Source organism: Stigmatopora nigra, chromosome 1 (genome assembly GCF_051989575.1).
Source record: "Stigmatopora nigra isolate UIUO_SnigA chromosome 1, RoL_Snig_1.1, whole genome shotgun sequence".
Classification (NCBI taxonomy): domain Eukaryota; kingdom Metazoa; phylum Chordata; class Actinopteri; order Syngnathiformes; family Syngnathidae; genus Stigmatopora; species Stigmatopora nigra.
This window is the reverse complement of record NC_135508.1, coordinates 11077515-11097565: the sequence shown is the minus strand read 5'-3', so window position 1 is coordinate 11097565 and position 20051 is coordinate 11077515. Positions and strand designations below refer to the sequence as shown.

Below are 20051 nucleotides of genomic sequence, written 5' to 3'. Positions count from 1 at the left end.
TTGTATTCATTGTTTATTCATATTCATTAAAATATACAGGCAGCGGAAATTGTCAGGTTCGGTGCAAAGATGCAAACTCCTCTCCCACATAACCCCATCTTTCTTAATTTAATTAATTTATTCATCATTCTCAATCAGCACAGACTAATTGCAGATGAATGAAACGCTAGAACTGGATGATTCTCTCCAGAACGAACTAGATTTCTTTGGCCAAGTCTTCTAAAATTCTCTTCATCTGGAGGACGAAAGATAAACATGTGGCAAGAGGACAAATGGACTCAAGTGAACGCCAGTGTTACCTCCAACCATGTGATCTGGCCTTGTAGTTTTCCTCTGTCAATGATAAATACCGGCTGACCCTCGATAAGGCTCATGATGCTGAGAGTCTGCAAAAGTAGTTTGCGTAAAGATTTGTGCCCCAACTGCTCAAGTGTTCATCGCAAGTTAACAATAACAACGGCAAAAATAATACTAATGATCTTCCTACCTCTTGAATAGTGTTACACGTAGACAAGAGAGCAGAAGTAGGTTGAATTCTGCACACGTCTTCTAGATGTTGCTCCTCTGTCTGAACAAGGAACAAGATATTTACATTTAGACTTTGTTTACAACTTTTCATGAAGAATAATTGATTGGTGAGTAAATGATGAGAAAAATGTTTTCCATTAGTCAAACTTCTAAAAGTGGCACTAACTTAAAATTTTAGGTCTGTATAAATAACTTTTTTTTTCATTTAGCAACTTCTTTTCTTCTCCCTTTATAACTTGTATTATCAAGTATACACAGTGAATGTGATAAAATAAGGTGTGTTTCGGGTATTCAGTTCAAAATGCATTGTTTTGATAAGTTTGGAGTCGCTCTTACCTGGGAAGCATCGCATTGATGAAGGAAAAACAGCAGCTCTGATCGTGTAACAAATCCCAGCAATGTTGGTACATCTTCAGTGGTAATAAGTGAACAATAATGTAAAAAAGAGTTATTGGAGGAGTGCGTATTGCCTCATTGCTGCACATACAATTTGCATCACGTTTCACAGGTTATGATTCCATCACGATTAATCCCAATATTACACTTTCAGAGGATTATTACATATTTAAATTGGACTCATACTACTTAAATTGTAATATTAAAACAAACCAAAAACCGAGCACTATCACAATGCACTGAAAATAATCTACTGACAGCACACCATTGGACCCTAAAATGAAGGTGTTCACATTATGCAAATGAGAAGTGGAGACACTCGTTGTTTACAGATTGCTTCAATTTTGAGTGATGATAATGAAATATTTTGGTCGGCGGGTCAATTAATATTTATTGGAGTGCAAAGTGAAAAAAAGGTTTTAGGACCTATTAGAATATTTTTAACTACTAAGAATTTGTGAATTCAGATACAAACAAGGTGAGCTATGCCCCACATGCATGTCTGTCTACCCACCGTTCGAGTCCACAACAGGGATTTGTGTCTCGCTGCTGCTGTTGACAAGATGTCGAACCTCCTCTGGTCCAGCCGTTTTCTCTAACTGCACTCTTGTCGCTCCCAAAACATGCCCCACCTGTGTGTGGCAAAGCCTGGAGAAGGGAAATAATACCTAGAATTAATATTGAAAAAGTAAGCATTTATACTATATTCATTCTTATTTTTCCCTGAATCACTTATCCTCACAAGGGTCGCGGGGATGCATGTATTTTGGATGCGGCAGGAAAGCAAAGTACCTGGGGCTGGCCTTGATGAGGGAGGGCAGGTGAGGCAGCCTCTTGCATATGGACACGGCGTCATAGAAAGACGGCCGGCTGCCTGAGCGCGCGACGCTATTGGCCAGCAGAGTGGCGAGAAGGACAGGAATAAGATGGCCGAATTGACCAGTCAACTCTAGAGCCAAGAGGGCTGGTGATAAAGTATGTGTTACAGCCCCGGAAAAAGCTGCTGCACCTACACACCCAAAAACACAGTAAACAAATGTAAAAATGTAATCAGATGTCTATGTTCTATAAGCAGAGTTGTATTTTAAAGCTTTGCTATTTTGTCTAATACTATTCTACACCTGTATGTTCCTAATAAACTGGGTTGGTACATTTTTCCTTATGTATAAAAAGATAGCATATTTGACTTTGATATTGTTAACAATGGTTCTTGAACACAATAAACAAATAATTTAGTTCTTCCTTTTAAACAATGCTAAAATGCTGTAATAATTGCGGAAGCTCTTTGCTAGATTCAGAATATAATATATACAACTTGCTCGACATTGGACAGGCAATTTCTAATTTTGTTTGTTTATTTTAGTATTACCTGCAAGTGCGTATCCGCCAGGGTTAAAAGAAGACCATTCCTGTGTACTGGAGGAAAAATGAACTATTCCCTCAGCAAATAAACGGCCCAAGGCAGCCCCTTTGAGAACAGTGAAGCAAAACTGATCTCAATTCCATTGCTCGTTTTACCAAAAAAACATCCTAAATGAATTACGATTGATTCCATCTGCATCAACAAATTCCCTTTCTTCATATGATCTATATTCCTAAGGAAGTACACCACATATTTTTTTGAAATTACCATTTCTCACGTTTAAAATATAGAATTAAAAAAAGAGTGAAGTTGACTGTTTTGCCGAGACGAGCCTTGAGGCCCAAAAGCCAAAAAATATTTGATACCTTCAACTAGTTTATTATGATGCCGTTTACATGCATGTTTGCATGCCTTAAAGACATAGATTTTTTTTTCAATTACATTTTGGAAAAAAGTAAAAAGAATTATGTTTATAAATTTGGGAAAGGCTGTTGTGGGGATAAACAGTACTTTGTTATCAAAACATAGCCACTGGAAATTACAGTCTAGTCCCAAAATGTTTGAAAAAGGAATTATTGTCATTGTATTTCAATAAAAAAAACAATTGCCTGACCCTCACTCACCATAAATGAAGACTGGCATGAAGTACCCCGCCGGCAGAGGCAGAGTGCAGGCAAGCGCCGACATCCACAACTGAAAAACAACAGGTCAAGTGCAAGACACTCTCATCACAGACTTCACAAAAGGCACTTCAACACATCTGCACTCACACTGCAACATCAATTTAATACAAATAATAGTGAGAGAAATGTGCTAAATCTTATTATACACACACGAGAAGCGAGGAAAATACATGGAAGTTTGATAAAAAGCATTCCTAAAAATAAATTTGTTAGCTTTTAAGCCTATATTGAGCAAAATTAACACCAAACAAAGGCAGCAAGAGATTTCCAGTTTTCTTTTACAGATAAGAAATCCTTTCAGCTCCTAGTTTAAGAAGACACTGCCAATTTAGTCTGATTATTCTCTGCGGCTCATGCATTGTCATATGAAAATGTCATCCGCTCGCTCACATATTGGAGCTGATTTGGTCTCCAGTCCACTTCATTACGCCCTTCATTTGTACCTTCATGAGCAGAAAGACAGTCAGTGATAGGTAGATGCCATTCACAGAGGAGCCCCATTCTGTCCCCATCTTGGCAGAGGCATTGTGAGATTGTGACGTCCAGGGTGTTTCGTCCAATAAAGAGGTGAGCAGCTGCTTCATGGTGGACTGAATTTAATATAAAAGAAAAATACACTCTCATTATCATTTCATTAAAAAAAAAAAAAATAATATTACCTCTGTGGATGAAAGCTGCATTGACATCCATTAGCACACTTTGACAATTCCCAAACCTTGATTGTGCCAATACACATATATTGTTCTATATAGAAATAACAACAAAACCGGCCATGACAGCTTTTTTAAAAAATAGATAAGCAGCTTTAAATGACCTTTTTAAATGGAAGGAAAGAAATAAAAGCTATCACTGCTGATATAAAGCTGTGAAATTCTGAGTAAAATGTTAGTGCATGTTTAGTGTTTTTTTTAAATTCTTTTAACCTGACTTTAGTGGCAATCATAGCAGTGTTGTGGCCCACAATGAAACACATTTGACAGCCCTATCCTTTTATCATAGAAAGCATTAGTTTGCTTAATAATGTCCCACCTTGGAAGCCATGTGTTGACCCATTAATGGAGGGAAGGTGAGAAATGCCAAAGAAAAGCTGATTAAAGCTGCATACAGTGTTTTCCTGCACAGAGAAGCATCGCTGTCATTTCATTGGTCTTGTTTGTAAAAAGTAATAGAATGGTACATTATTAAGGGGCCATAAATAGTAGCTTCCATTAATTATGACTAAATAACCATCACTTTTAAAGGAAGGGGTACAAGAGGACAGCATAAGGCACGTATAGATAGACAAGAAACCAATGACACTTGACCCAGTTTTATTATTCATATTGTTGATCTGGGGTCCTGAGTTAATGAGTTTTCAAGATACAGGTCATAGTTCTGATCAGTTTTTTGCGTTAATTTATGAGCTTCACCTAGAGATAGGAGCACTGCATCGGATATAATAAATAGTAAGTAGTATTTATTTTATTTTGCGTTTATTGCTATTGTCAATTTAGGTTTACTAAATTGTCTTTTGAAACGTTTGTAACTTTCTAACCTGTATTTATAATCTGCTGTAAAAATACAGTGTTCCCTCGCTACTTTGCGGTTCAGCCACCGCGAACTCAGAGCTTTGCGGATTTTTTGGGGAAAAAAAATACAAATATTACATTGAGACAACATATTTTACAGTTTTTTTTGTTATAACATGAATTTCACTCTCTCTACCCGTATTCTATATGGTGTACTGTATACAGGGGGGTAAAAAAATTATTATTATTTTTATTTTTTTTGGAATTAAATTCAAATTAAGAATTTTTGAAGGGGAATGCCTACTTCGCGGAAATTCACTTATCGCGGGTGGTCCGGGTCCCCATTAACCGCGATAACCGAGGGAGCACTGTAACTTCATGAAGCCCAACTTAAATATTAGGGCACCACTGTACTACTTATCACCAGTGACTTTAATGTCAGCACAATTAAGCCGGTGCTCTTACTCGGTTTTCAGCCAGTTGTTGAGGCTGGTAGTTTTGGTGAAGAGCTGCAGGGTGAGGCGATGCAAGGTGAGGTACACACAGCTCACAGCCCCGCACAATAGCCTGTTTCCAGCAAATGCACACAAACCCACGCACAAACATCGCAAACATCCAACGGACACACACTTAGTCATAGGCAAGCATGATGAAGCTAATTGGAAGGACAACACGACATCTCAGAGTTTCCACATGGCCTAATGTGAATATGAATCAGTCAGACATCTCAAGGGAGAATGAAAATAAAATGGGATGTGAAGAGGATTCTCACCCGAGCAGAGCAAAGAGCAGAATCTCCAGCGGAAGGAAAGGTAAAGCCGTAGGGAAATTGGTTTGAAACAACACCTGAAGCGTCACTGCAGGGACAGAACAAATCAAATCTTCACTCATTTAAATTCACTGAGCTCTTATTGAAAGCTACAATTGAAGGTTTTTCTCAAAGACGGTACATTGCATCAAAGGTCATGGGTGTGCGTGCATATGTGAACCTGTTTGCTTATTAAGAATGCACAATTTAAATTCTCAAGTTTCTACATTCTAATGGTGGTCCAACACCTTGTCTATAAATAGTTTTTCAAAAGCTTATGGAATTGCACTGTATTGATTTATGGCTACTAAGCTGGAAGCGTATTAGAAAAGGTTCTGTCACTGATGTGGAGCGATAAACCTCAGGCTCTAGTTGGTCCTGGCTGTGAAAAGTGTCTTGAGGAAATCTTGCAACAGCATGCAAGAAGGATGCAGAACATGTCTGCTAAATATCCTTCACTAAAATTCATAGGTCGACTTACAAATGTGTCTACACACAAAATATTCAGGTTACGAAAGGGCAAAAATTTGTCTTAGGATAAGTATAAAATTGTTTTGAATTGGTAATTTTGAGTTTAGTGTTTACATGCGAGTGTTTTTAAATTTGGTCAGTTGTCAAACGCCCTTCAACAACAATAAAAAATATTTTTGCATGTGTTTGCCTTAATAGAGGAATGTATTTTCCTTTTATTTCTATAAATAAATTGTATGTTTTTTCCTCATGTTTAAAATGGATTAGTTGTTAGTATAAGAACTCATTAATTATATTATTCTGGATAGACAAATAAATATGAATTTAATCATTCCTGTTCCAAAAATAACATCTCGCATTATTTTATAAATCACTTCAACACGCACACACACACACATACTTCACAGTTTCTTCTCTATGCCACTAATTGAATAAAAAAATAAAAAATTCCAATTAAAGTAAACTTACCTTCATCTCCACACCACACTGACAGCAAGCGGAAAGTCATTGCACCCCATGCTGCTGAGAAGAAAGACGGGATATAGTTCTGCATGGCAAAATGAGAGGACATCACTTCCATGCTGAAAAACACGCCTGCAGAGACAGAAGAAGATAAAACAACAACAAAAAAGGAGATTGAACATTCCTAGCAAGCCGTAATAGAATTGCTGGAATATCATAGTTGTTATCTGAGCGTTAAAATTTTGGGTAACAATAATAAGAACAGTTTGGTCTTACTTGAAATAATATTTGATAGAATGCAAGAAAATTGATTATTTTGGAAAAAGAAAAGGTAACCCTGTTGACATTTAAAGCCTTTAAATGTTTGGTAATGTAGTGTCTAATGACCAGATATGGATGGAAGACAATCTACGATCAAATGTAGTAAGGATAAAGCGGTTGAGAAAATGAATGAATGAATGAATGATTTATTTGGGAGACTTGAATTTTTTTCATATTTGGAACCAAAATTTTCATTGAGGGTTTTTGTAACATTACAATATTTCTTAAGTAGAAACCTTCATAATTAGAGGTACCACTGCATAGATATAATGTATTCTTTACTCACCACTTACAGGCGCTCCGAAGCAGCTGGCGACACCGACTGCAGAAGCCACAACCATCATATCTTTATCTGCCATCTTCCAGACAACAATGAGTTGATTCATATACCAAATATGTTTAATTTGCACAATGTGTGTGTGTGCCATGCTTCCCTTGGGGCACAGCAAAAAATTCAACGCAAAGTGGAGCAGCTTGAGAAATACATAAACAAACTCAAATTTGCATTCAAAATGTGTTTCAGCAATCCAGAAACATTTGTATTTGTAAACAAACAAACAATTGAAGATGAAAATCCATTAAAAACTGATTTTTTTCAACTTCAGGGTAATAGAACAACTGTTGCATAATAAGTCTTACTGACACTGATTTAAATATCAATGTTTTTGTTTGTTTGTTTTAAATATTACACTATAAATATTACTCGGGTAGAGTACCTCCTTCTTGGTGTGAAGCAGCATGCACAGATTTCTCAGGTAGCTGCCCACCATGGTGCAAAGATGCACAAATGGGCCCTGTTTTGAGAAAACAACACATCTTGAATGGTGAACAAAAATGAGTGTAAAGTCAAATGTAAAAAGATAGGTAGCCTCTCACCAGTTTCCCTAAAAAAATGGTGCTCCCAGCTGCCAGTGTACAAATAAGGCCCGAAAACTTGGTGAACATGTTAGTAAGAGACAAGTATTGTGGTAGTTGTATGCCACTCAGCATGGTTCTCACTTCTGGTATACCAGAGCCTGAAATGAAATAAATAAATAAACAAAAGAATCAGTTTAGTTTCGCCCATAGTCCATTGGGATAGGCTGCGGCACCCCACAACCCTGAAAAGGATAAGGGATATTGAAATGGATCCAAAACATCAAAGTAGGCACGCTATGCAAAACAAATTGAAGCAGCAGTGTTATATTCTTAGATAACTTAATACTGAGGTTTTTTGTTTTGTTTTGTTTTTAACCTTGATTCGCTTAAAAATGTGACTTGGTTAAATTGTAAAGTGGCAAACAGACCTGTGGAAAAGGGGCAAATGTTAGAGCAGAGTGAAGATGACATGGCACAGAGGCATGCTGGGTAAAGAGTCCAGCACAAGAACTGCAGCAGATTGTTGCCTTCCAGCTGGCTATAAAGCCATTGGTGAGCTGCAGATTGACAAGAGCAGATATCACACACTCATGCTTGATATATACTGTTCCTGTGTGAAAAATGTCTTCTTGACATTGGCTGTCTTTGACGGTTATTTAGTAGGATTTATACAACACAAAAAAAACAAGTTGGATTGCCCTTTGTGTCATACACTTCCAAGAATGCTCCCGAAGCTTCAAAATAGTCTACAACAACAATAATGGGCTAAACTTTACACGTCAAGTCATCCGAGATGCATGTTTGTGTACCTGTCAGCAGTTTTCCCACACATAGGTCCATCAAAAAGCTGAGAATTGCACTAAAGACCCCAAGAGCAGCGTAGACGTACCACTCCAACCCGCACACTCTCTCCAGACAACATGCTATCTTTAAAAGACGACCTATCAGAATAAAATTTGAAAATTACATGAAGTTCAAGTGATAAAATAATTGGTATGCACACACACTAGTGTTCGTGCAGTGAGAGAGAAGCCTATAGAAGTCAATTATCTCAAATCTGTAAATGTCAGCTGCACGAGGGCTGGCCTGAGTTAGACTAATGGAGTCCAGAATGAGCAGAGTAAAATGCCAGACCTTTGACAAACACACGGAAGCTTCTGTAAGGTTTCCACTGATGAGATGGGAGCAGTGTCCTACTATGGAAAGTCTGCCATTGATTTATTCTCTCATGCTTGCGGCTGCCTTCGTCACAGTCACGACGAGGGTACTCATCCAAGATCTTCATACTGCCTTTGGAAAAGCCCAAGCTAAATAAGGTACTTGGTAAACATGGAGTTGATTTCATTTTGAGTCAAAACTAAGAACAAGTAAGACCGACCTGAGAGTTGCAATGCCGGTGTCCTATGGTCTGTTTGGAAGGTCAGATGTGGTGACTATTAAGACTGAGCAGTCACACTTGGGAGAACTGCTCAGATTAACTCTTTGTTGCCAGGTGTACATCTGGGGAAGAAAAAAAAACAACAATTTTAACATAAATATCAAATGTATAAATATGCAAGAGTGCTTAAATGAAAAAGTGCATGGTAGGCAGATTGGAGACTCTAAATTGCCCCTTGGTATGAGTGTGAGCGTGAATGGTTGTCCATCTCCTCAGCTGGCCACCGATCCAGGATGTCCCTCAGCTGGGATAGGCTCCAGCACCCCCGTTGACCCTAGTGAGGAAAAAAAAGCACTTCAGAAAATGAATGAATAAAAATGAATTAAATACACGACTCTTGTGAGGATGAGAACAAGTAGAACAAGAACTGAGTGAGTCTTATTGGTGGCTGCGTATACATATTTGTCTTTCATGACCTCCAAAACAAGCACACACATACACTTACTTGCCTTGAGGCAAGAATGCAGTTACTGTTTGACAATTTCATTTTCACCTTCCGATCACACTTTGATTTAGCACTTGAGCTATTTAAAAAAAAGGGAGAAGTGTGAGCTGTGAGCACCCCCCCCCCCACACACACACACACTCAAACATGTGCACAAAAGTATAAAAAAAACAATTTTAACATAAAAACAATCCACAAAATGCAATTACAAGTTGGGAGTATTTGTGAATAATAATGATTGAACCCAGTGGCAGTTGTCGGGAACTCACCGAACTTAATCAAAACATCTATTAATTAATAATGATACAGTTGTCCCGACGATTGGACCACAAACCTTTAGCATGAAGGTTTCCTCGTCGTTCTTTTAATATTTATACAACTTTTAGTTACATGACACTCAAATAAACATCAGTTTTTTGTGCAATGTCTGTCCTACATAAACAAATGCAGTAAAAAGCATGACAATGTGATATGTGATGACCTTCCATGTTTCCACCATCTATGGTGATGGACTGTGTTTGTCTGTCTGCAGTATTATGTAACACACAGCAGCTGAAACAGACGCAGTGGCTTTAGTATGGACGCAAACAAATGCACAGTAGAGATTCGATGTCACTGCTGAGACAGGCTGGATTACTAGATCCCATTCGCTCTCCAATGTTTATTCCCCATGCTTTTCATGCTTTCATCTCACACATCCCACCTGGACCCCAAGTTTATAAGTAGCTATAATTTACTGTCCATTTTATCTTCTTTTCATCTGATGACTATATTTTTTTTTTGCTGTTGTTGTTGTTGTTGTTTGCTTACCGCGTTCCTTTCAGTTTATCTGCATTACTGTGTTAACAAATGGAGGCTGGCCTTGAGCCACTACAGTAGCAATACAATGCACACTGAATTCAAATATTACAAAAGATGTACCAAAAGACATTTCATATACTGAAAGTGTGTTTTTTTTTGCTCCAAGTATTCATCATTTTTTACCAAATGGTCTCAAGGTCCCTGGATTTCACATATTCAGGTTAGGACAGTAACAAAGAAGAAAAAAAACTTCAAAAAACACAATAATAAACACAAAACTCCAAACAAAAAGGGGTAATGTGAATGATGACAGTTCAACATTGAAGATTCAGAATCAAAATTCCCCTTCATTGTCATGTTTGTACTGTTCTTATTCTGAATGGGTATTAATTAGCATGTGATGTATGTATGTAACAATATAACAATTCCTCATGGAAATCTACAGGCCCACGCATCATAATAAGTCACAAAACTTATTTTGAATGTTTAGCATGTCTTCCGCCAGACGTCATGAGTTGCAGATATTATTAGACATGCATGACACCACCAAGTCGCCGACCTCCTGACAGCTTTGTTTTCCAGGGCATTCTTTCCATCGTTGTTGGGCTTGCAAACTTACCACAGAGATAAGATATTTTCCAACCCACTTAGTTTAGTTTGTCTCTATGGAAAATACGCTACTGAAAATTATTTTATACAAGGAACATGAGGGTGATCAGGCTATGGCTGCATTCACCACAGCTCTGTTTTCTATTGCATTCTATTTTTATGGACAAGAGTTGTGATTTACCGCTCCTAGCTTCTCTCTCCAGGTGTTCGGTAGTGTCATCCCCTTGTTTGCGATGACATTGCTGATCCAAAATTCTTCCTAGCAACAAGTGATGTCGCCAGCAAAAAAGCAAAAAAAAAAAAAAAAAACAATATCAACAACATACAAATACATTCAATCATTTTCCTTACTCATAAGGTTTGCGGAGGTTGCTGGAGCCTATCCCAGCTAACTTCGAGCGAAAGGCAGACTACCCCCTAGACGGGTCGCCAATCAGTGATAGGACACAGAGACAGACACCCATACACACTCACAAGGTGAGTGATCCACTACATCACCAGGCAAATGAACAGTATATTATTCAAATCTTTAAATTCAAAATGTATTCAAATATGACTGCAAAATATATACATTATGGAAAAAATAATTGAACATTTTCATTTCGTAAAATTGTGTCCTTGAATACATTTTCTTTAAGAGTAATAGTAGTCACAGTAAGAATTCTAACTTGAGTATCAATTCCATCATATGCAATTAGATTGTATGCAATGATAATTGGAATAGAAAGTGGGTGACATGCAGGTCAGGTTGCGCGGGCAACATAATTGACTAGCGGGCCACGTTTTGAACAGCATTGTCGTCGGGTGAGTGAGCGCAGCTAGCACAAGAGATTGCATCTATTTCAAGGATGGTGAGGCATTAATGGCAACTGTTCATACCCACACATACAAACACGCTTACAGAGGGTCTGCATGAACCTTTCCAAGCGTGGCTTCTTCCCGTCATTCTATGTGTGTGCTGATAAAAATAGATCATTATCACACACGTGCAAACCAAACCTCCTGTCTGCTCAAAGCCCAACACTGCTTATAAGGGACATACTCGATGAGGGGGAGTGGCCCCTTCAGAGGGACAATATAAGAGGACACATTGACCTCGTCTCACACAAATTAAAATTGACTTGGGAAACAGGATAAAAAATAAAACACACACAAATCAAAGACATTGTGACGTGGAGATAGAAGTTCCTGTCCTCTGACAAGGAGCAAGGTCTTCAAACTTTTCCATTCCTTAGGCTTCCCTCAGCCATCCATGAGTGCGAGCAATTCTTCTGCTTACCGATCGGAGCGGAGTTTCCATCAGACGTCGTCCTCGTCGTCCTCCAGTAATCCATACATGGAGAAGAGTCACGGGATGTTTTCCGAGGACTTTGGCCCCTTCATGAGGCCCGCGAGCGACAGCTTGGGCTTTTCTCGTAAGTCAAAGGCAATCCATAGCATTTGTCGTGATGACTGGTAATGATGACTAATGGGAGAAAAGACAAAGATAATTGCATAGTCAGTTGTTTAGTAGTCTGAGATACAAATTTAATCCATTCCAAAATCAATCCCAAAACTCAAGTCTCTAAAAAATGTTGCAATATACTTTATGAAAAGGAAACAGACCACTTTATTCCACAGTACTTTTATATTAAAGAGATGTGCATAGAATTGGTCAAGACTCCTCCCTCAATAAGCAGTAGTAATTTAAACCACCTTTCCGAGATTCTTCCACCATCTACATTCATACATGCCGATTTTAAATATATGTTCAGGGGATTTAGCATAAGTGGAAATATATCTTGCATTTCAAAATACAAACATATAAAATCAAGTGCTGTGAATCAGCCACTTACGGTAGTTTTCACTAGGATTAACATGAATGCCAAAAATGTTGATTTGTTGAGCCCACAAACACTTAAGACAGAATTTGAAGAGGACCTTTGACTGGATAATAAGGCCCCAATTATTGAATCATATTTATTTGCTAAGACTTGCATCACAGACTAAGCAAGGAAATGGAAAAGAGTGAGCCTTCCCAGACTAGCAAAATTACCATGTGAATGTATCTGCTTCCCCCCAACTCAGTGCATCTTCAGGGCAAATACAGCTGCTAACTGACTTTTCACATGTGGCTATGCTCATAGCACATCATTAGACTACAAAGCTTTCATTTTATTCTAAGGAAGAACAATACAGAACAACTTTGAGAGTGACTCCATAACAATGTGTGCAAAACGTAGATTAGAAGCTGCACAGGAATGGGTACAGTCAGTGTACTAAGATGCACTCACACCCATGCACATCAGCAAGTAAAAGCATGCGTGATATCAGATTTGATTCAACATAACAAAGGTTAGGTATATTGCATAACACCAACTGTGTACATTGGTTACCTAGCAACCATTTGGTCTTAAGTCACACTGCTGACAGCCAGTCAAACATACTCCACTTTGCGTGTCCCCGTGTGGTGTTAAATTTGAGCTCACAATACCAGACTACCAAACAGCTGCCTTCATTCACACTACGTCATGGCTAGCATATGCCTACTTGACTCATCTACGTTTTATAACTATTGCATAGTACAGCGAGACTTTAGGTTAAGGGGTACCCAAACTACAGCGATTCGACTATATGACGTACGTGCCTCATCTGATATTAAGACTCCTGTAATATTATATTTCTGGTTGACAATTGCGGAGTGCTTACTTGTCTGTCATTTCTTGTTAGGGTTTTGGGTGTGTTTACTTTTCGCCTTGTTTCCCTCCGGGGTTCCCTTCCTCTCGTCACCAACTGCTCGTGATTGATAATCATCCCTTGTCTGTCTATTTAAACCCTGTGTGTTTGTTAGTCTTTCTAAGACCATGTTATTTTCTAAAGACCCTGCCTGAACTAATTACAGTTTTTATAAGAGCAATCCATTCCACTCCTCCATTGCCTGCTTCCCTGCATTTGGATCCAACCATGTTTGAGCTACACCTAACACTGTCACTGGGAGCATCTTTGCCTTTTTGGCAATACGGCCCCAAAGATCAAAAACTGGGCCTTCTAGCGACGCTAGTCCAGCCAAAAGAAAAAAAATTACCATGGAAACAAAACCTAACATCATAAAAAGATTGGAGAAAGAAGAGATAAAGACTTGTTCTCCATTCAGTTTAGTTAATTAGTGGAAACTACCTGGTGGGTCTGCTACATTCTCTCATCAAACATGAGTCAACCTTCCATTATTCCTCCCCTAAGGTAGAGAAGGAGCGGCACCAACAATAAAGCCACTGTAATAGGAAATGCAAATTGCTTTCCTATTGCTTGCACATGAGCTTGCAAGATTCACACGTTAAAATGTTAATGAATAGATATGTTTACATAAGTATTGGTTGCGATTGATTGTTACTTTTTAGAAGCCATGTTCAGATGTTCCTCTATAAAATCAAAATAATCATAAATATTGGACCTTTTCAGTGTTAGACATGCGCAAGAGTCCACAAAAATTTTGGAACAATTGGTGTTTATCGCATTGGGGGAAAAATGTTCGACTAATGTTAGTTCATCATTGAATATTTGTAGGCGGAAGTGGGAAGATTAAAGCACTTGGGGATTCGTACCAGTTCACTGTGGACGTTCGAGACTTCTCCCCTGAAGATGTCATCGTCACTACATCCAACAGTCAAATTGAAGTCCGTGCGGAAAAGGTACAAAGAAAATGTTATGGTTTGACTTTTTGTTTTCACATGCTACCTGCAGAAACACTTTTCACATTATTATAAATGGTTCTGATATAACACAAAGAAAAGCTGGCTTTGCTTCCAACATACCAACTACTATAGTTGCGCCCTTAAAAGTGTTAGTGATTCAGCGCAAATTTATGGCTAATCGGTCACAATGCTCTTTTTGGAAGTGAGTTTGAAATAATATATTGCCACACTATGTGGTATTGTAAGATTTAGACTATTGGCAACTGTTAAAAAATGGAAAGCAGCTCAGACAAACAACAGCAGATTACGGCATCTCACTAGGATAGCATCCTACTATTTGCGCAGCTGACACACAACTCATGCAAATACAAAGATTGACTGATCTGAATTGAACTCAGACTCCAACCAAGACATCTGAGTTTTTACAACTGACTAAATAATATGTGATCACTCCAGCCCTCCCAATACAATAGTCAAGTAGTGGTAGAAATTCCGGGATTCTCAAACCGATTCAGCGGAGGGCCACAGTGTGTCCTGGTCTGTATTCAAAGTGATCGAGTGCCAACAATGAGGTGTCTTCTAAAGTAAGTAGCAGCAGTGGCTTTAATCAAAATGCATTCTCTTGTTCAGTTGGAATGAAGACCTGGTTTGACACCCCTCGCTTACGTTTCTTTTCTTTTTTCCCACAAATGAGTAATTTACAGTATAGCAAATTCAGCATTCCCACAGTCTTTCCCTTTCTCTAAACATAAAATATGTCAAAACCTGTCTTTGATACTGTCTTTGTGCTTTTGAATATACTACATGGGTCATTCCAACTGTTCTTTTCCCTGACTGACAGTTGGCCAAGGATGGTTCTGTGATGAACACCTTCACCCACAAGTGTCAACTACCTGAGGATGTTGACCCCACCACTGTGACGTCATCTCTGGGCACAGAAGGGACTCTAACGGTCCGGGCACGGAGACATCCAGCCAAACATGAGCATGCACAGACCTTCCGCACAGAAATTAAAATTTAGACAAGGATCAATACAAATGCTGTGCTTTTGAAATGAATGCATGTCATGTTATAATACGTGTCTAATGAACTTGTGTTTTTTTTTTGTCATTTACACAATATGTATATCTGTGTCATTGAAAATTCTCAAAGAGCTAAATTTAAACATGGTGTCTTTGAGAAATAGAATTAATCCTTTCTATCTGCATCTTAGCTGTAATATCCTGCACAATTATATTATGATAATGAAGCAAATATGATGTAAATTAAGCTCCACCTATTTTAATGGATTAACAAATCACTGACATTTATGATAAATACTACTTGGAACCAGGCTGACCTCTTGTGGGCTGTCAGCATATCTGCAGTTAGCCGTTCACAGTTGTATTTTGTGTACTAGTGAATTCAATTGATAGAAAGAAAAGCAAACTCACATAGTTAAAAGTCCAATGATGTTGTTGTTCAAGGGGAACTCTGTAGTATTGATATTATGTTGTCTGAAGCAAAAGTTGATTCTACAATTATGAATTTTTTATTCATTTATGATTCGTTCTTCATTAGTAGCCGCCATTGTTTTGTCTGTCATTAAAAAGAGAAAAAATATATAGTATAGTAAATTTCCTGATTTTCCCCTTTTTAATCAATAATTGTAATTTTTTAATCATTTTTTTCTGTGTTTTAGTTCAAAACTCATTTTGTAAAATCTAAAAATATTTACAAAAAGGTCAAATAAACTTTAAAAAACCTGAATATTCAAGAGTCTTAATCCAGTTCTATTAATCCATTTATATATAAAAAGTGCATTATATGAGCGGTTTTCACCAAGGCTAAACAAATTAGAAAAACTTAAATGTTGAAAAACTATTCTCGGTCTCAGTCTTTGTGTGTTTGTCAGAAATTATTTATAAGCATTCATTCATTCTTTCCTCATGAGGCCTCTGAAGCATATCCAGGCTAACTATGGGGAATCGGCAACCCTGCAATGGTTGCCAATCACAGGGCGCAAAATATTTATACGCAAAATCAGAATTCTCCTTTGTGTATTTCATTATTTTCATTATTAATCTCCACTAAACAGCACATCAAAACATCTTAAACAAGCGCAATACCAGAACTGGTTTCCACACCAAACGATGTGGCCATTTATAAAAAGAAAAAAAAAGAAAAAGGAAAGCAAAATTTGTCTGTTCCTAAGTCGTCTTTTCTGGTTTGATGTTGACCGCCCTTTACATTCCGACAAAAATCCTACCGCATTACCATTTGACTAAACACTTTGTCTTGGACGTGAAGACGAACATGATCTCATCTTGAAACCGCCAGCTTGGTTTTGAACATCATTTACAAGACAACCTGCAACAGCAACTCCTTGTTCTTAGTTGACTGGCCTCGCTTCTTATTTTCTTTACACACGTGCGCCAAGGACAACACGGGGTGCAACGCTGGGAAAAGTCCCGAAGAGGACGAAGAACGGACGCCGTTTTTCGCCGAGGGACTTTCTGCGGCTTTGGTGCACATGTGAAACTTGTTTCATTTGCTTTATCGCTCGCATCTGCGAGGACTCCCACAGTGGCAGACACAATGAGAGCATAATATTAGGCCAAGGCTCACATAACATGACAAGGCGTGGTGATATGTGTGCATGTCTAAATGCTGCGAAACCACAGTCTGCTACCCGCTTTCTGCCGCCTCCCAATTGCTTAAATATACCAAAATAGTCTTTGGAGGATGTGAGAGTGGGAAGGAAGGACTTTTGCTGGCTAATGCATGCTTCTTTCTGGTCACAAAGCTTGCAAAGTCTGTGAAGGCGACACCGACAGGAAGGGGTATTCATCCCATTCCTCTCCCTTCCTTTTATGTGTGCACTGGGACCACCTCGGTTCTCTTGATGGAGGAGCCTCGGGGTCTAACTGAAATCTCCCCTCCATGTGCTCCCTAATTGCCTTAATGACTGTAATTATCTGCTGGGGTGCATGTTGTGCACGGGGCGATTAATGGCCTCCACAACACATGCAGACAAGCGGAAATGAAGAGTGGGATGCTGAAAAGTTGAAACAGAAAACCCAGCCACTTTGGAAAGGGACGCACATCCTGCGGGTGAAAATAAATGGAATCATGATGCGGGCTTTTTTTTTTTTTACTAGAGTAGGAAATATGTCATAAAGCCTTGGGCTTAATAACAAAACCGTTATGGATTCTGCAAATTCTACTTTAGTACAAAAGTATGGGTTGCTTGAACATCTTTAGCTATCATTGTCAGCAAAAATATTTGGGTTTTTTAACGTCAATCGCTTGTCAATGCAAGCCGATAACTTAAGAATCTGGTTCAGTGGTACTGTTGTGTACAATAGTCAATTCATGAAAGACTTTTTTTTTTTAGAACAATTACATGTTGTTTCTTTGCTTTGCCACAACCTAAAATTTGATCAGGTTTTAAACCAGCAACTTTTAGTATGAACTGTACTTGTGAAGAAGCTTTTAAATACATGTCATCTTTATTCAGGGCGTAAAGTCTTCGAAGTTAAACCAATGCAGAGCTTTGGAAGAGGAATTATGTTCAAAATCCCCATGAGGAAAGAAGCAGAAAGACCAATATAGCCAGAAATTGGAGGATGTGTTTTCTGGTCAAGAACCTAAAGCTAAAGTTAGCCAGGATGTAAATTCCAAAGTGCTGCCATTTTTTTCCCTCCTCCCTCATTTCAATGCACGAAAAAAAAAGGGAGCAGTAGGACATGGAAGCAAATGGAGAAGGAGAAAGATGTCACATATGAACCGCTTCCTCGTCTGGGCTCCACACAGAGAAAAGATCCGGAAAAAGGCCTGATAATATAGAAGAGATGCGAGTGCAGAATGCTAATGTAATACTCCTTGTGTAAAATCTTTAAGCATGCCTCAAATCTCCATCTAAAATCTGATGCCAGGGTCCCCGACACCGAGGGGCCCTCCCTCCTCCTTCTCGGCTCCACATGCGCGCCTGTTATTTACACTCTTTAATGACAAGATACGAACGTGCGCACATTCAACGCCTGCAGAGCGAGGATAATCACATTACCGCCGACGACAGGGACATCAAGCAAAACTCCACCGGCCGGCGCTCACGCGTGGATTTGCATAAAACTAAACCAACGAGTATAATCGGCAAGGCCGTGGGTCTGCCCTTCTTTTTCAATCAAGCGTCTGAAAGAAAAACAAATCCGTCGCCGAGAGAATGGATGGAAAATGTCTTTCTCCGTTTGGAGCTGCCACACAATGCCACGACTATTTTGGGCCTTTCTATTGGTCGGAGGGGGGCGAGGAGGACACTTGGCCAGCTGGAAGTCAAGGACAAAGACGGGCCACAGACTTTTAAGTGACAAATCCCAGTTCCCAGGCTCCTTTCTTGCACATGAATTCAATACTTAAACATTGACATTCCGCTTTCTTATCTAAAGAATCCATTTAAAGGCTTTGTCATTTCAATCAATCACTTGGACGGAGACAGCCAAGGTGATAAGGCTGAATGACCTTGTAAAAAAAGTTACATTTTCTGCCTAATCTTGACAATGTTGGACATATTTATCCTCAAGAAACATTGTTTTAAAAGACCTGAAAATAGTGTTATCTGAATCCAGACTTGAGTGCTTTTCCTAATAAAGCAAGTTTTAGCCCAAACTTATTTTGACTTGTGCTTTTCATTATCTTGACAAGTAGTGTGAAAACCACCAAATTTCTCAATAGAATATTAATTAATTGGGAAACACTTCAATATCACTGTGTAGTATGAATGCAAATATGGATAAAGCCTTCCAAATATCAATTTTATTCAAGGATCTTTGATTAATGTAATCAAGTACCTCTGGTACCAATACTTACAACATTAATTAGTTCCAGAAGTGAGTTTGTAACTTAAGACGCAAGTAGAGTCGCCAATTTACCCAACCGAAACATTGTTTTTGGCGAAAAATGTTAATTTACTGACTACCAATGACAGTTCTAGACGTCCAATCTATTTTGAATGGGAGGGGCAATTAAACAAAAGTCAATGGCTCTAAAAGATAAGATTTATTGAATTCAACATCTATCTCAGTCAATGACAAGCCATTAGTTAATTTTGCATCACTTCTTTGTCACTTTAGGGTACTTACAGGACACTTATTGTAAACTTTAGATTAGTTCCTATCAATTTGGGGGGATTTTCAGGGCTGCCCCTGTTGGTTGGTCTCTTTCTGCTGATTTGTGGGCATTTACATTGTACTTTCTGTTGATTTCGGGGTACTTTAAGTTTCCTAGTTAACATGTTAGCTGCTTTTAACAGTGCCGTTTTCGGAGAAGACCACGAAAGATTGAATGTGACTATAGTGTGCTCCCAATCACACTATTGACAAAATTCCCGCTTTCACAGCACCCATGCACCCCAAGCATTTGATTCCTTATGTATAGTATGAATGAGCTGCAAAGTACTTGCCAGAAATAACAACCCTGCGGGTCGGATCGGACCCTCTAGTGCAGACCCGGGCAATCTGGTCCTCGAGAGCCACTGTGGGTGCAGGTTTTTGTTCCGAGCGATCCAGCACAGACAGAACTAATTAGATTTCTGATGAAACAAGAAGCACCTGACTGCAATCCACTGATTGCACTTCTAAGATACAGATTGGTGGAAAGGTTTCATCTTTTGTGTTGGAACAAAAACCTGCACCCAATGCAGCCCTTTGTG

The 20051-nt window shown here is 38.7% G+C and overlaps 2 protein-coding genes across 2 annotated transcripts; one reads left to right on the top strand and one right to left on the bottom strand.

Annotated features, from left to right (window-relative positions):
• Positions 1-41: 41 nt before the first annotated feature.
• Positions 42-20005, bottom strand: clcnk (chloride channel K). The gene is made up of 22 exons (XM_077739120.1): positions 19803-20005; positions 11971-12156; positions 8777-8898; positions 8533-8688; positions 8208-8339; positions 7827-7955; positions 7417-7556; positions 7257-7334; positions 6827-6899; positions 6226-6351; positions 5251-5335; positions 4944-5045; positions 4000-4084; positions 3414-3560; positions 2911-2980; positions 2294-2392; positions 1717-1933; positions 1439-1572; positions 865-938; positions 488-568; positions 300-386; positions 42-235 (listed from the first exon to the last, which is right to left on the bottom strand). The coding sequence occupies exons 4-22, from the start codon at positions 8681-8683 to the stop codon at positions 197-199; spliced, it is 2049 nt and encodes a 682-aa protein (XP_077595246.1). The 5' UTR covers positions 8684-8688; positions 8777-8898; positions 11971-12156; positions 19803-20005; the 3' UTR covers positions 42-196.
• On the top strand, positions 11769-15435 carry hspb7 (heat shock protein family, member 7 (cardiovascular)). The gene is made up of 3 exons (XM_077738998.1): positions 11769-12106; positions 14235-14359; positions 15204-15435. Exons 1-3 carry the CDS (start codon positions 11944-11946, stop codon positions 15381-15383), a joined length of 468 nt encoding a protein of 155 aa, XP_077595124.1. The 5' UTR covers positions 11769-11943; the 3' UTR covers positions 15384-15435.
• Positions 20006-20051: the final 46 nt, after the last annotated feature.